General features: G+C 38.8%; 1 protein-coding gene across 1 annotated transcript; it reads left to right on the top strand.

The window, feature by feature from the left end:
- Positions 1 to 146: 146 nt before the first annotated feature.
- Positions 147 to 15028, top strand: arih1 (ariadne ubiquitin-conjugating enzyme E2 binding protein homolog 1 (Drosophila)). Its single transcript, XM_074677631.1, has 14 exons — positions 147 to 626; positions 3021 to 3088; positions 3212 to 3359; positions 6582 to 6674; positions 6773 to 6828; positions 9315 to 9381; positions 9553 to 9659; positions 9745 to 9787; positions 9915 to 9986; positions 11074 to 11204; positions 11436 to 11493; positions 11620 to 11880; positions 12310 to 12422; positions 12508 to 15028. Exons 1-14 carry the CDS (start codon positions 342 to 344, stop codon positions 12590 to 12592), a joined length of 1587 nt encoding a protein of 528 aa, XP_074533732.1. The 5' UTR covers positions 147 to 341; the 3' UTR covers positions 12593 to 15028.
- The last annotated feature ends 254 nt before the right edge of the window (positions 15029 to 15282 follow it).

The raw sequence follows: 15282 nt of genomic DNA, 5'->3' as shown, positions 1-15282 counted from the left end.
TTTAGTGTCAAAAGTTATTGTACTCATTAATTAATTGATATATTACCACCAACCTTTATAAATGTCTACATTTTAACGTGGCTGTATTTTAAAATAGAGTTTCATTTTTTTAGATACTATACTTTAGATTTTCGTGTACAGCCCATCTGACGTACGGTCGTCGTCAGTCGGTGACGCTGTGTCTCTTTGTTGGCTTAGCAGCGGCGACGTTTTGTTGTTATTTTCGCTGCAGCTGAAAAACAGGCTCGGATAATTTTGGTTTTCGTATTGTTCCGCAACCAACATTTCACACACTGTAGACCTTTAGGTGTGCTTGTCACGAGTTGATAACCACCCTAGGAATGGACTCAGACGAGGGGTATAACTATGAATACGACGACGAAGACGAATGTAGCGAGGACAGCGCCGAAGAGGAGCCCGAGGACGACACCCTGGAGCTCGGAGAGGTGGAGTTGGTCGATCCCGTGGTGGCCGGTGGAGAGCGAGACGAGTGCGGTGAAACTGGTGGAGGTGGCCACGGCCCCGGTGAGGAGGAGGAGGAGGACTACCGCTTCGAGGTTCTGACTGCCGAACAGATCCTCCAGCATATGGTGGAGTGTATCAGGGAGGTCAACGAGGTCATCCAGGTAGGTATTTTGGTATGTGAGCATCAGGAAAGACCGGGGTCCGGGCTCGGCTTAAGCGTAAACAGGCCATGGACGTTAGCTTAGCTGTTAGCATGTGTGGAGTAGTTTACTTGCTGGAAGTTGGCAGTTTCACAACAGTGATAAGGTTAACACGACACTAATTTTTCACAGTGGGGCGTACGCCAGTGACTAGATTATATCTTAAGTGAAGGGGCATGTAAGATGTTAAACGTCGAAATTCAAATTGGATATACTATTGGTATTTCGTTCCAGGAAGTAGTCTTATCCCAATTGATAAGTTGGCAGAAACGTTGGCTAAGCTAATATTAGCTACCAAGTTAGCTAGCTGGATTGCTAAATAGCAAACGGTAACCGTTAACCTAGCACCTCACCGTGAAGTATAACCTATTTAGTTCTAGAATTAGATAACTGGCATTACCAGCTACACGACATTTGCTGCACGTTATAGAGAATAATGTATCAGACCATTACTGGATTTGTCAAACAACATTCGCGTTGTCATTATTTAATGTTGGCCAAAAGGCTTGGTCATCGACTTGGTTGTCGAGTTAAGTGTTAGTTAAGCCCACTTCGTGCTAATATGCCATTCGTCAGCCCTTCTTGAAATGTTTGAATGCATCATACGAGTGACATTTAAACTCTGAATTCAACTATATCTGAAATTAGATGGTGGGGAAACCCAGTGGAGCACTTCGCCTTATCGTCAACTCGGGCCTCCATTTCCTCTCACTTTACTTGGTTACAGAATAAAATGGAAAGCTGTTCGGATAGGCCTCTAACCATTTACCATATAAGTAGTAGCGTTGTTTTTTTTTTAAGTATCAGAGTACCTTCTTCGTAATTCTGCCACGACTGAAAAGCTCCTGAGGCAAATTATTTGCATTGGACAAAGTAAAGCCTCATGGCACTTGTTTCCAAAGCGAAGACAACTGAGATGGTGAATCTGCTATAAATAGTGCCTAGGTTTACCTTCCCAAGTTTCAATATTTTCAACTGATCTTTTTAAAAGTAACTATTTTAATATGAATTACATTTGTTAAGTGAATTTATTATTCTAATGTTGAGAAAATGGAACAATGGTATATAACTTAAGTTGAATCATATTGTCTTGTAAAATAAAGCCAGTGTCTGCCTTTTCTTGTCAAGTTACTGATTTTGTGCAGTCAGTGAAAGGCTGCTGGGGTAAAATTGCAGAAGGCATCTTGTACTTATTTTCACACTGGAAAGTTTCATGTGTTGTCTTAGATAGAAAGTGAACAGGCAAAAGCATCTACATACATTTCCCATTAACCTTGACTACACAATTTGTCTCTTGCCACACTCCGATTACCACCTAAAGTCATTGTAGTACTCTGACATTAACTGCTCTGATATTCTGATCTCTTACTTAAGCAGGAGAAGGATGAAATGGCATGGTGTGTTTTATAGGGGTACAAGGAAACAATTTTCTTATCCTGCTTTTTTTTCAATCTTTAAATGTTTTGCTTAAATTGTGAAACTGAAACTGGACCTTGGAACATGCATTTGAATCCATAGAATATGTATAGGACATGTTTCTGAGAAGACAATGTGTAGCATCATATCCAAATATTTCAAATGTATGATTATCACCTTTTATTTCGCAACATTTAGTATATATCAGAGTGGCTTAAACAGTGTCTCAAAAAAGTAATTGTAATCACATTTTACTGTATTGTTGATCCGAACAACATGTATAAGTTGGTTTGTTTGACCAGTTATAAGCCATCCGTAATTTTAAGTCTCTTATATCAATGTTCAATTGGTCAACAACACAATAACCTTTCAGGTAGCCTTTAGGTGGATGTCTTTGCAGTTTTATTTTGGAATAGTTTAGAAAGCTGGGCTATCAGTTTTCCTTTGTATTACACATAAACCAAAGCAAGCTGTGTTATTTGAAGAAATGTCACTGCTGCTGTACTACTTTTTGCTAATGTAAACTTCATTGGCCATTTTGGTCAACAGTCTTTTTGTATCAGCACATCAGTTACACTTAATATTTATTTTACTTTATTTTATTAAGAGAAACCCATTGAGCTTATAGATATGTTTTAAGTTATATGTTTAAGTGTTGTGGCAAAGATAAGCAGCGGCACAGTGAAGTCATATTCACAATTTAGATCAATTCATCCTGCTTTTATTTCAGTTAGCGCTTTTAAAAATGCCCTTCAGTCCAAAGCATAAACCTGTCCAAAAAGAATTTTACTTTTGTGGCAATGCAACTGTTGAATTTCTAAAAAGGATACATTTCAAGAATGCCACTTATCAAAAGTCGCAATAATGAAGGTAAAATTGAAAAATTGTCTCATGGGAAATGAATCTTTATTCCTCAACAAATCATTCTTGTTCTTTTAGAATCCGGCAACGATAACACGCATCCTTCTCAGTCACTTCAACTGGGATAAGGAAAAGCTTATGGAAAGGTAGGAATGAGCTTTTTTCTTCTTGCAGCCTGTTAAACTGCCAACCTTAAGTCTGTTAGCTGAAATATTTCTGGGAGAACTTTCTAACTCTGGATTGCATCCCCCCCATCTTTTTTCTTGCAGGTATTTTGATGGCAACCTTGACAAGCTTTTCTCTGAGTGTCATGTAATTAACCCCAGTAAGAAGCCTCGCATCCGTCCTCCAATCAACACTAGATCATCGGCACAGGACATGCCATGTCAGATCTGCTATCTGAACTTCCCCAACTCTGTAAGTCCTAAAATGACGCCAGCAGTGGCTGCATTAGCAAAATGTGTTCCCAGGTCTGTGTTTTAAACTTGCAAAAGAGACTTTGTTGAAAATGAGACACTAAAGTGCATCTTGGCATACTGCAGCAAATGAGGTTAAGGACATATTTATTTAAACTTTATAAAACAAAGAGAAGTCTACCTAAGGCATTATCATAATTGATTTTACTCCTTTCTGTATTGTTTTTCAGGAATTAGCCATGCTAGCAATTTAAAAAGTGGAAAGGTAACTTGACAGAATACCCATAAGTGGTGACATTATCTATGAAAGTATATATTATTTTTCAACCAGCCATTATCAGAAACTTAAGTCGACTCACTGTATTCACACTTGATTTTTTAAACAGTTCTTAATCTGTGCTGCCAGGCTCCAAAATTTACAACTGAGAAGTGCCAAATATGTGTACATTTCTGTTTTGCAAGTACTTCTTAGTAGGCTGTGCACCCTGTGGTGGCTACATGTGTGTATCAAAATAGTCAAGTGATTGAAAGACAAGGCTTCTGAATTTTTACCCCATTTTGCTATATCTTTAAGTGCCGTCTCCAGTTTATCTGTCTGCATGTCAGAGCTTTGCCAGGTTGGGCTGACACATTTGAAAAGAACATGAATATCACTTCATATTGATGCATGCACACAGAATGTAGCTAGCTACCACAAGCCATTCCATACTGTACAGTGGATCAGCTACCTTGCTGCTTGTTGTTGAGTTTAACCTAAACATAGCTTGACTCACTGAAGCTTGGATATTTTTTTCTGAGTTTCTTGTGGTAGTTGTAACACTATTTTTCCCAACTCTTTGGCCGCTTTTGAGAGTGGGCTCGTCTGTGTGGTTGCGCAGACGTTTTTGTGTGTCTTTGTAAACAATTTGGACATAAGTCTGCCGTGAACAACACTGAGAGCAGAGGAGATATATGAATGTGTGACCATGTAAAGACAGAAATGACAACCTGCTATGTAAATACGATCAGTAACATATGGCTGTTTATATATATATATATATATTTTTTTTTCTAATAAAAAAACAAGATATAGGCCTTTTTTATATGAAAGAGATAACCTCAAGTTACTTCTGCTGTGATCTGGCGCTACATGGGAAATAAAATTAACTTGACTTCAGGGGGATGGGTAACCCCACCCTAACAGTATAATGGTAGGGGAAATACTGATTGTTGTAAACTTTTTTCATAAACATTTCAGTTGTTGTGGGGAATTGTTCTGCGCAAAATCAACTTATTCTGTTGTTTAGTGAGCACATGTTTTTTTTGTGGGATCAAATCCAACAGGGTTATGTTGGTTTTAACGTCGATCTTTCTCCCTAGTGTGACTCAGCTGCTGTGAAAAAGAAAATAAACTGGGCTAATTCAAGATGATCTTTAAATGTTTGTGGAAGAGAAGACAAAAGCATTTTCAGCAGTTTTTGCGACCAAGGCATCACAGTTATGTAGATAAAGTGGACTACTACTGGGCTACTAAAACAACCTCCTGAATTGTATTTGTCCTTTGAAATATTTGGTACATCTGGTAATTGACAATATTCACTAAGCTAGCTACAGCAAGTAAAGAAAACCATGAAAGTAATAACATTTGGGTAATTTTAGAAAAGAAGGAAGGAAAGTGGATTTCTAGTTTATTCCACTAAAATTGAAATCCCTGAGTATTTGAGGGTTTGTGTAGGTGGTCTATCTATTAGCTTACAAAATATGTCAGTGGTTTTCCTGTATGGCCTTCCTTTAACTTAGGGCATGGTCACACTCCCCACTGGAGAGTATGGTCCACGGTCACACTACTCCAATATGAACCACTTAAGGCACGAAATGTCCTGCCTACGTCATTTTGAAGCGTCTGGTTACACGATGCGCAGTCCTGTCAGTCTGTACAACCAGTCACAGAGAACACTGCTGCAACTTCAGCAATTTTTTTGGCTCATGTTGAGTTGTTTTGGTCCAACACAGCCCTTTAACACCCTCACTGTTGTTTGAAATGATTTTCCCAAGGAGCGGTCGCAGCAACCATATATCATGGATCATGCCTCATGTCTGCATGCTTGTGCTCTTGCATGAGGTGTACCGTGTTAAAACACACCTCTCTGGAGTGTGTACCAAAGCAAATAAGTGAAACGTGCCCAAGCGCGGCACACTTGCTCTCTATTCTCTTGCACACTGGAATTAAAAAAATTCAACCACACCATATAGAGCCATCACTCTGCCTGTGTCTAAGGGTACATTTGAGCTGTAGAAAAGAAAGCAAGATGGAGGTTGGCTGCCCTCAACCAATCCAAACATTACTGAACCCAACCTTGCACTTGGTGGAAACATACCTACCTACCTACCTACTGGTGGCTTTCTAAGTTACTATAGATCAAGGTTTGTTAGGGCTCACAAGGTATGACCATGAAAAGTGATTTCAAGAAAGCAAGTGCATACCTCCCTTGCAGTGCTTATGTGTGTGTCACTCACAGCTACATGTTTTACCTGTTTACCTACTGGCAGAAAGAGCAAAATGTTTGGACAGAAAGGAAAGAGCATTTGGTTCTTGTAAACTAAACCCTGTGAACCCCTGTGAAGTAATGATGAAATCTCCAAAGAGTCTAAGCCAGTGCTGAGCAGGTACAGCGTCTTCAGACTTCAGTTCTTCACAGTGCTTTGCAGGAACTGAATAGAATACATGTTGCTGCTAGCAGCTGAGCAACAGTTTGGTTGAATCCAGGATGAGGTGACGAGTTTTAGTTTCTGGCCCCTTCTGTTTTGGAAAGATTGTATTGTTAAAGCAGCCAAAATTAGCAGAATCATTTTTCCCATACTGTCCTGAATCACAGGAAAGGTACGTAGTGGAAAGCTTTGGTTGAACCAATTGTTCTGTAATTAATAAAATATGGTGCAGTTTGATCCATGCAGCTTTACATGAGTTGACTGTACCTATCATTTGTAAGTGTCTTCCTCCTAAAAGCTTATTCCCCTGATGGTCGCCAAGGTTTGCTCATTGTTAATTTTTTTAAAAAACTTTTTTTTGTCTAAGACGGTTAGTAAAGATCAACTAAAATCCTAAATCTGTTTTGCTGGGGAAAAAGTCTGCAACTTTAGCAGTTTGTTAAAAAGAAATATTGCTTAAACTTTCAATATTTTATACAGTATTCCTGCTGTGATGTCATGTTTGCCTTACTTACACGATTCTTCTCTCTTGCAGTATTTTACAGGCCTGGAGTGTGGACACAAGTTTTGCATGCAGTGCTGGGGAGATTACCTGACCACCAAAATCATAGAAGAAGGAATGGGACAGGTACTCACTGTGGATGTCTTGCAAGTATGGGGTGCTGGTCACAGTTACCCCTGTCATATCTATGTTACTAATGATTTACCTTCTGTGTTTCCTCTCAGACCATTTCTTGTCCTGCTCATAGTTGTGACATTTTGGTCGATGACAACACAGTCATGTGAGTATCCGTTTAAAACACATTTACTTAGATTATCCTGGATATTGGTGGACTGTTTTGTGCACGTTTGTGACTAGAGCTGAACAATTAATCGAATTAAAACCGCCATCGCAATGTAATTGAATAAAATTTTCAATTAATCACAATTTAAAAAAAGTTTCATGTACACAGACCTGGAGGGAATACAGTAGCTTGTACTCGTTCTTCCTTAAAACCAGAAAAAGTCAACATGCTGTTTTTTCTGTCAAAAACATGAGCCACAACAACGTGAGCTACAGGGATCCATACAATAGAATGATTGTTGCTGGCAGAGCCATAACCCTTTACACTTAATACTTTATTCTGTGTAGTTTATTACTCTTACTGACAGCTCCAGATCTGTACAATTTCACGGAGTTCTTTTTTTGTTTTTTACTTAAAAAGTGCAAGACAGAATTGTTGATATGTTGACAGTATTCTTTGTCGGTCATACTAAAGGATGATTTATTGCTTGTGTTTAGTGAATAATGCAGAAGATAAACGCCGCCCCCAAGAAAAGCATGCTCAATCAAAATTACAATATTGGTCCTAAAAAATCGCAATTTGATTATTTTCCAAAATCATTCAGCCCTATTTGTGACCACAGCAGTCTGGTTGAGAAAAAAATCCCACATGTTTTGAACAGGCAGAAAATCTACTTAATGAGGGCACATTTCTATTTTTTAACTCTGAGTTTAAAAACAAATGTACTTTTAGTTGCGAGTTATATAAAATGATAACTTTTTTTAATGTTAATTGTAAAAGTGTAACTTGGCACATGCGTGGCTGCATTTTGAAAGAATAGACTCTGATCTCCTTAACTAGCTGTTAAGCTGCCAGTAATTGTCTTAACCTACATTCTAAGCTGACCAGCTAGCAGATGAGTTAATTGTTTTTAGGTGACCTGTGAGAGGTGTGACATACAAAGAACTATATGCGCTTCCTGTCAGTAGATCATACAAAATACATAGTGTTTTCTCTTTAATTGTAGACACTGCAGGCCTTAATGCTCTTTTCTGGTTCATTACCAGAACTATTTTTTATTGGGCTGTTTGCATTGTTTTTATTCAGATCTTTTATGCCTTTATTCAGAGAGGACAGGACAGTGGAAAGAGCAGGAAACAAAATTAGAGTGGGGAGTGACATGTGAGAAAAAGACCACAGGTTAGATTTGAGCCTGGGCCATGGACCTGCTATACCAATACTTCTCACATTACTTCTAAAATGTGACTTGTATATGATTCCCAAGTAAACAGGTCACAGTCCAGCTCTGACCTACCTGGACCATCAGGGTCAGACACCACATACAGCACAGTGCTTATGGATATGATCAAGGCAGCCATTGAAGTTGGGCGGTTTAAGAGAGTCAGTACTTTAATGATGGCTTTCTGTTAAGCAATGGCTGTTGGTTCAGTACAAAGGTTTGTGTGTGGATGCACAGTCTGTCCCTGTTGCGGCAAGATCAGGATGTCACTGGGTTTGGAAAATTTGACATTATTATGGTAAATGCCATTAGGTCACTGATCAGCTAAGCAGCAGTAAGTTACTTATCCGTTTTAAAGTCGGTATCATGGCTGCCAGATTTAACCATTTCTTTTAACTTGTTTTGAGTACAGTTATTTTTTTCGAAATCATAGGACCACTGAAGTGTAAAGAGTAGGGCTATGAGATATATCAAAGCCAATGTTTAAAGCTTCTAACTGATGTAAAAGTGCTGAGTTCCCCACAAAACATTTCAATTTTAGCTGATGTGTGCTTTCATTTCCATTGTTTAAATAAAAAAAATCCTTAATTGTTCATCTGGGCATGTTCATTTTAGTTACTTGTTCAAAAATTATTCAGATATTTACAGAATAAACTGAGTTGAGTGGGATCATTGTGCATCAACCAAAACCGGGGTAGAAGGCTCAATTAATCGTGATTTTGATTTTTACCATAATCGCTCAGCCCAAGTAATGCTTTAAGAGTTCACCACTTTACTTTCCCTCCACTGAATAACTTCACTGCAGCTGTCTTCTGTGTTTGTGTTCATTGAGCCTGAGTGATCATCCTGCCAGCACAGAACTCTGACATGTGTCACTTAAGAATGATGTTAGTGTTTCATTCAGCCGAATCTGGTTCTTCAACTGCGGTTGCATTGCCCAAGATCTGACCTGTGTCTGGTTTGGGATCATCTATGAAAGTTGTGCAGTTCCCAAAAAAATCAGATTCACAGAAGAGCTAAAAACTCTTCCACCTGCATTGTGAATATAGCCTTGGCTTCATTCGTATAAACTGTGTTGTTGGTGGCTTTTGCTTTAACAGTTCAGTGTCTACCAGAGCCACACGGTTAAATTGGTTCACCATTTTTCAGTTTTCTGCATTGTTGATAAGAAGATGTGCAGTGCATTGAATTTGTTTAGAAAGATAACGTAACCAGTCACCGTTTGATACATCTAGACTAATAAATGATTTGACTTCTTTTGCAGGCGCCTCATAACAGACTCAAAAGTAAAGTTGAAGTACCAGCATTTAATTACGAATAGTTTTGTAGAGGTAAGCTTCCCTTTTCTCTTACATATAAATGTAAAGAATATTAAAGCTTGACTAATTCTGTTTAACTGTGTATTTATTCAGTATGCAGTCCTTGAAATAGCAGGACAATCTTGATACTTAGCTGTCAGTAAAACTGGCATTTGATTGTAATTCTCTGCTTTCTTCTCAAAGTGCAATCGACTGTTAAAGTGGTGCCCTGCACCAGACTGCCATCATGTCGTCAAAGTCCAGTATCCAGATGCCAAGCCAGTGAGGTGCAAGTGTGGCCGTCAGTTCTGGTGAGAGAGAGTTAAATCAACAATAAATAAATGTTGACCTTTGATATTTATTTGTATTGGCATAAATGAGATCCTGTCTTGGCAGCTTCAACTGTGGAGAGAATTGGCATGATCCTGTCAAGTGCAAGGTCAGTGATCAATGTTCCACCTCCAGAGAAACAACCTTACCTATTCATCTGCACCCCAAAATGAAACTGTTACCATAAAAGTTCAAATCAACAAAACTGTTTCTGACTGATTTAAATTCTTTTGAAGTGGCTGAGAAAATGGATCAAGAAATGTGACGATGACAGTGAAACCTCTAACTGGATTGCAGCAAACACAAAGGTAGGGGGGCATTAGTAAGGCTATAAGTTTGTAGTGATTCACTATGATGAATACATTTCACTTGTTTCAATTTGAGTTGAGATCATAGGGCTGTATGATTAGTATTTAAAGATTGCGATTTCAGTTCACACATGTACTTGGTCTACTTAACACGGATGATTCCTAAGAGTTTTATTCTACAGGCTGCATTGTAAACAAATGCCCACCCAACGCAGCACCACTGCTGCCCCTTCGACCATTGGCAAAGTGTCTGTACAACACGTGCACAGCTGCTGCCGACTGCAGTTAAGTTAGGAAAGGGTATAGAGTGTATAGTAGTATATGTAGTCTTCTTGATGTTACCCATCTTTTTCCTGAAACAGTGTTTTGAAGCAAAGAGGCTGGCACAGCCATGTTGGAAAAGGGGGAAAAATCATAAGCCTTTATGCTTAATGATTTTTCAAGAGAACTCTGATATAGGATTTTCTGCTTGAAGTTTTACTTGAGAAGCACTGAACACACACAGACATTTACATTACACACAAGATTCCTATTCAATGTACTCAACATGTTATACATCTCCTAATGTACCAAAAACATGGTGCTGGCTTAATGCTAACATATATGGTAAATTGCATTGGTATGCTAGTGGTTAGCATACATCAATATAAATAGGTTTTTAAAACAGAATTTTAACTTTCAATGCAAAAACATATCATAGTTAGTTTGTGTACACAACACAAAAAACTCCAAGTGTCAAAATACTTGCAGAAAATGTTTTCTAAACAGGAAGATTAATGAAAAATTACATGTAGGCTCATGGCTAATTTCATAACTATGGCAAGGTTCCAAACAACTCAAAGCATTGCTATCACCACTTCAAGATACTGGATGGTCAACTTCAGTCATTAACATGTATCAAAACAATACATCGACATCATGTGATGAGCAATTTCTATTTATTTATGTCCAGAGATATCCAGATTCATTGACCAATTCCATTTCTATTTACTTACAAACTCAATGAAATGTTGTTGATTGAAAACCTGCCAGAATCCTGCCGCCCTAATTAAGACCCTCCATTATCATCTTTCTTATTGACTCACAGGAGTGTCCTAAATGCCATGTGACCATTGAGAAAGATGGTGGCTGCAATCACATGGTTTGCCGGAACCAGAACTGCAAAGCGGAGTTCTGCTGGGTCTGCCTGGGTCCATGGGAACCCCACGGCTCAGCTTGGTTAGTACAAGAAATTACTGCTACTCTTGCGTCATAGTGGAATAATCTCAAAGTTTGTTTTTTGATTGATATTTGTGTTTGCACAATCAGATCAACTAAGTTCCCATTTGACAGTTTCAGTGTGTAACATTTTACATTGCAAAGCATAGAAAGTCAAGAAGTTCCAAACAGAAGTGTGCAGTCGGTATTCAGTGAGACTGTGAGACTTTTAACCAAGTCATGACTTTGCAGGTACAACTGCAATCGCTACAATGAAGATGATGCCAAGGCAGCTAGAGATGCTCAGGAGGTAAAAATTGATTATTGATGCATTAAATTATTATTTCCTGTTACCCTTAGTGTAGGATTCATGATAAAAAATTACTGCAAGAATGATATTTTGTGCAATAAGAACAGAGTTTTTGATTGTGTGCAGCGCTCCAGGGCAGCCTTGCAGAGGTACCTGTTCTACTGCAACCGCTACATGAACCACATGCAGAGCCTGCGCTTTGAGCACAAGCTCTACGCTCAGGTTAAGCAGAAGATGGAGGAGATGCAGCAGCACAACATGTCCTGGATCGAGGTGCAGTTTCTGAAGAAGGCCGTGGATGTGCTGTGCCAGTGCCGTTCCACACTCATGTTCACTTACGTCTTTGCCTTCTACCTCAAGAAGAACAACCAGTCCATTATTTTTGAGGTACGTTACAGGTACCACCTCCAGAAGTTGTCAGATGTTCATTTGGATTGTCTTAACATATGAAAGTAAACAACAGAGAAGGAACGTAGATGATGGTTTACAAGAACACTTATTCTTTGTTTTGATAAAATAACTAACACCGGAATATACATCTACAGACGGGGCCATACAGGACCTGTAGATTTAACCCTCATTCATCCCTCATATTCTTTTATTCTGATCACATTCCAGTCAGAATTCCTTTGTCAAGCATTAGAACGACAGTGCTAAGCAGAAATAAAGTGTCACCTTAGTGTCAGAAAGAGCAAAGGCTCTAAAGTTGGCCCAAACTTTTGTAGCCCATACTGGGCTTCAGAAGGCATTTTGATGAACAGCTGCCTTTCTGTCTTTTCAGTGCTGTCACATAAAACAGTGTTTTTTCTTCATCAGAACAACCAGGCAGACCTGGAAAACGCCACTGAGGTGCTCTCTGGCTACCTAGAGCGAGACATCTCCCAGGATTCCTTGCAGGACATCAAGCAGAAAGTACAAGATAAGTACAGGTAAATCAGAGAAAAATCCTAAATTTTACCTGAAACTGTCAGAGTTGTTCCTTTTTGATTCTACAAGATGTTTGTGTCTCTACAGATACTGTGAGAGCAGGCGAAGAGTGCTTCTACAGCACGTGCATGAAGGCTATGAGAAGGATCTGTGGGAGTACATTGAGGATTGAGGACACGTCCCAATGCAAAGGACTCTTGAGTATCTTGACAAACTTAGAGCGCTGATGCAATTTAACAGGGCAGCACGGGCCTTCTGCCGCCTCTCTTTGGCAAACCAACCACTTTTTGCATCATTTTCCTGGATTTGTTTAACAAAATCTTCAAAGTAAATTATATTTAAATAAAAGGTAGAGTAATAAAAGAGTGTACTACAGTATTGTTAGCAACAGAGTGGAGTCTCAAGAAAGAAGAAATCCATCTTCAACAAATACATCCCTTTGGCTTGTATTGTAACACCTCCCCTACACTTGACCCAATATTCTATTTTGTTTTCTTTTTGTTTTTTTTTGCTCGTGAATCTTTTCTGTTTTGGTTTTGATTTTTGTTTTCCCATTAGTGTGAAAATGTTTGTTTTTTTTGTTTTTTTTTTCCAACACAGCTTTAATTGTCCTGGCCATGTCTGCAATATGTGGTGAGATCCTTGTCTGGGGTGGCTGAATGTTGATATGCTGGTTGCAAAGGGGCAAAGACATTTCAGGGGGGAGAAGAAAAAAAATCGTCAAAAGAACAAAATAGTAAATCTGTATTTTTCAATTTGTAAATAGTCCATATGCATGGAAGTTAAAGAGCAAGAGTGGCACGTGTTTGCATAATTTTGAAATTTTGAAATATTTATTCTTTACCAATATTGAGAAAGGTGTACTTTTGCCATGTAGGTTGAGTTTGTCTCCTCCCTCTATAGAGTGTTGGGAGCCAGGAGGTCTTTGGCAATAAGGCATTCGCCCTATCATCCTCAGTCTCGTCAGAGCAGTGCACAAGTTACACTTTATCAGTAACTCTAAATGAGGACTGATAGAAAGAATTTCTCTTAGTTGCCAAATGATCATATTAAAGACTTGGTAAAAGTGCACAGACAATATAGAAAACCAAGATTAGAATGAGTTTGACAACTCAAAGGTAAGGTAGAATGCTCCAACCCTGTGTTCCTCGATTCTAACCTTCACCATACCCTCTTAGTTGTTTTTAGAGGTGTTTAACATTTAAGAACTTTACTAATTATTTGCAAGAGCCAAACTGAGTGACATTCACTCTTCTTTTTTCTCTCTTTCCCGACGTGGCTTGAGGTTGCCCTCCTAAAGCTCAGCTTGCACCTTGAGGATTGAACGAGGGTAATAGAATGTACTGCCAGTGCTGCTCTGTAGTGCTGCTAATTGGACTGGATCACTGTCTAACAGGTTCAGGCATTTGCATCACTCTTGCAGGGAGAACTGAAAGGGCATGGGGCTGATAGTGGCCATGCCTCTTTGAAGAGATCTCCTACTTTGCAGTGAGACTGGACATTGCTTTAAACCACACTTCAGACTGACTTGCGGGATCCTTAGGCAGATGAGGAATAAAGGGCAAACTTCTAAAGGTTGTAGGACTGTTTTATAACATTGTTATGCTTTTGCATTAAAGACTGTATTTTTCGCACATGGGTTGAGCATTGGACATTGAAATGTCAGTGCCCCTCCAGGTTTGCATTGTTCAATGTGGTGGTTGCTCTGGGTGTCGAGTTCTCTGCTTGTAAATGCTCGTTCATGTCTCTGCAATATGGCGGTCTTCACAGGATTGACTGGAGGGAACATGAATAAACAGGCACTGATGCAAGTCAGAAGATGACACCAAAGTGTCAGCTTTCATTAAAACACATCCTTTAACCCAATTTCAGATCTTTGGGGTATTCTCTCCCTAATGCTTCTTATGTGTTCAAACTTATTATTTTATCCTAGCAGATTATAAACTGTATTGTTTATTTGAATAAATGTCATGAGAAATCTCATTTTTGGGAGTACTGTGTGAGTCATTAGAGTAGGTTTGGTCTCAGTCATAATACTACCCAGACATCTTCGATGCATTTCTGCGCTGTGTATTTTGCAATGTACTGTACCACAGACTTTGGCAGGGCTGTGTCTTCTAGGATGAAAGGAAATTAATTTGGTTACTTTAATAACTTTATGAAACATGTTAGTTTTTACTTTTACTTGCAGATTGTGTGATGAAGATTGAGTGGTTGTATGATGTCATACATTTATTTTGTTTTTCAAGTGACAAAAACTGATGATGACACACTTTGAATGGCTAAAAGATGAGCTTTTCTCCCCTCAGCTCCTTTACAGGTAACACACCAGCTATAGGTGTGTGGTCATTAGGCTAATACTCTCTCCAGGGCTCACTCTGTTTTCATTGTGTCTGCTAGTAGTTCATGAATATTTGGACATAACGTTGAAGCAACTGAAGCAGCTACTTACATTACATTAAGACATCCAAAAACTTTTAATACTTTTCTACATATCTTTTCTTTATGCTATCAGAATTGTTTTATTTCCTGTTAGTGTAAAAATGTGGGAAAAACTAGTTGTCTGTTTTGGAGAAAATATTAAAGAGCAAAATGTTGCAAACATCATGCTGGAATGGGTGGTTGTTTGACGATGGATGCAGTGTTTTTGTTGTAGCAGCACCAATGACAGCTGTATTAAAAGAGAAATACAAGTCTTGAACAACATTTGATGGGTTCTGGAAGAATGTGTTGTAGAAAACTTTTCTGTGGCAGCTACTAGCAAAAGCTGAAATCATCCAACCAGTTTCAATGGTTTAAAAAGGGAACCTGCAACTGAACATCCTGCCACATGATGGGGGTAAAGACATCCTTACTTCAAAG

This window comes from Halichoeres trimaculatus, unplaced genomic scaffold (assembly GCF_033239565.1).
Source record: "Halichoeres trimaculatus isolate MK-OKI-2021-1 unplaced genomic scaffold, fHalTri1.1 fHalTri1_scaffold_10, whole genome shotgun sequence".
Lineage (NCBI taxonomy): Eukaryota > Metazoa > Chordata > Actinopteri > Labriformes > Labridae > Halichoeres > Halichoeres trimaculatus.
The sequence above is the reverse complement of the archived record's forward strand: the minus strand, read 5'-3'. Positions and strand labels throughout refer to the sequence as shown.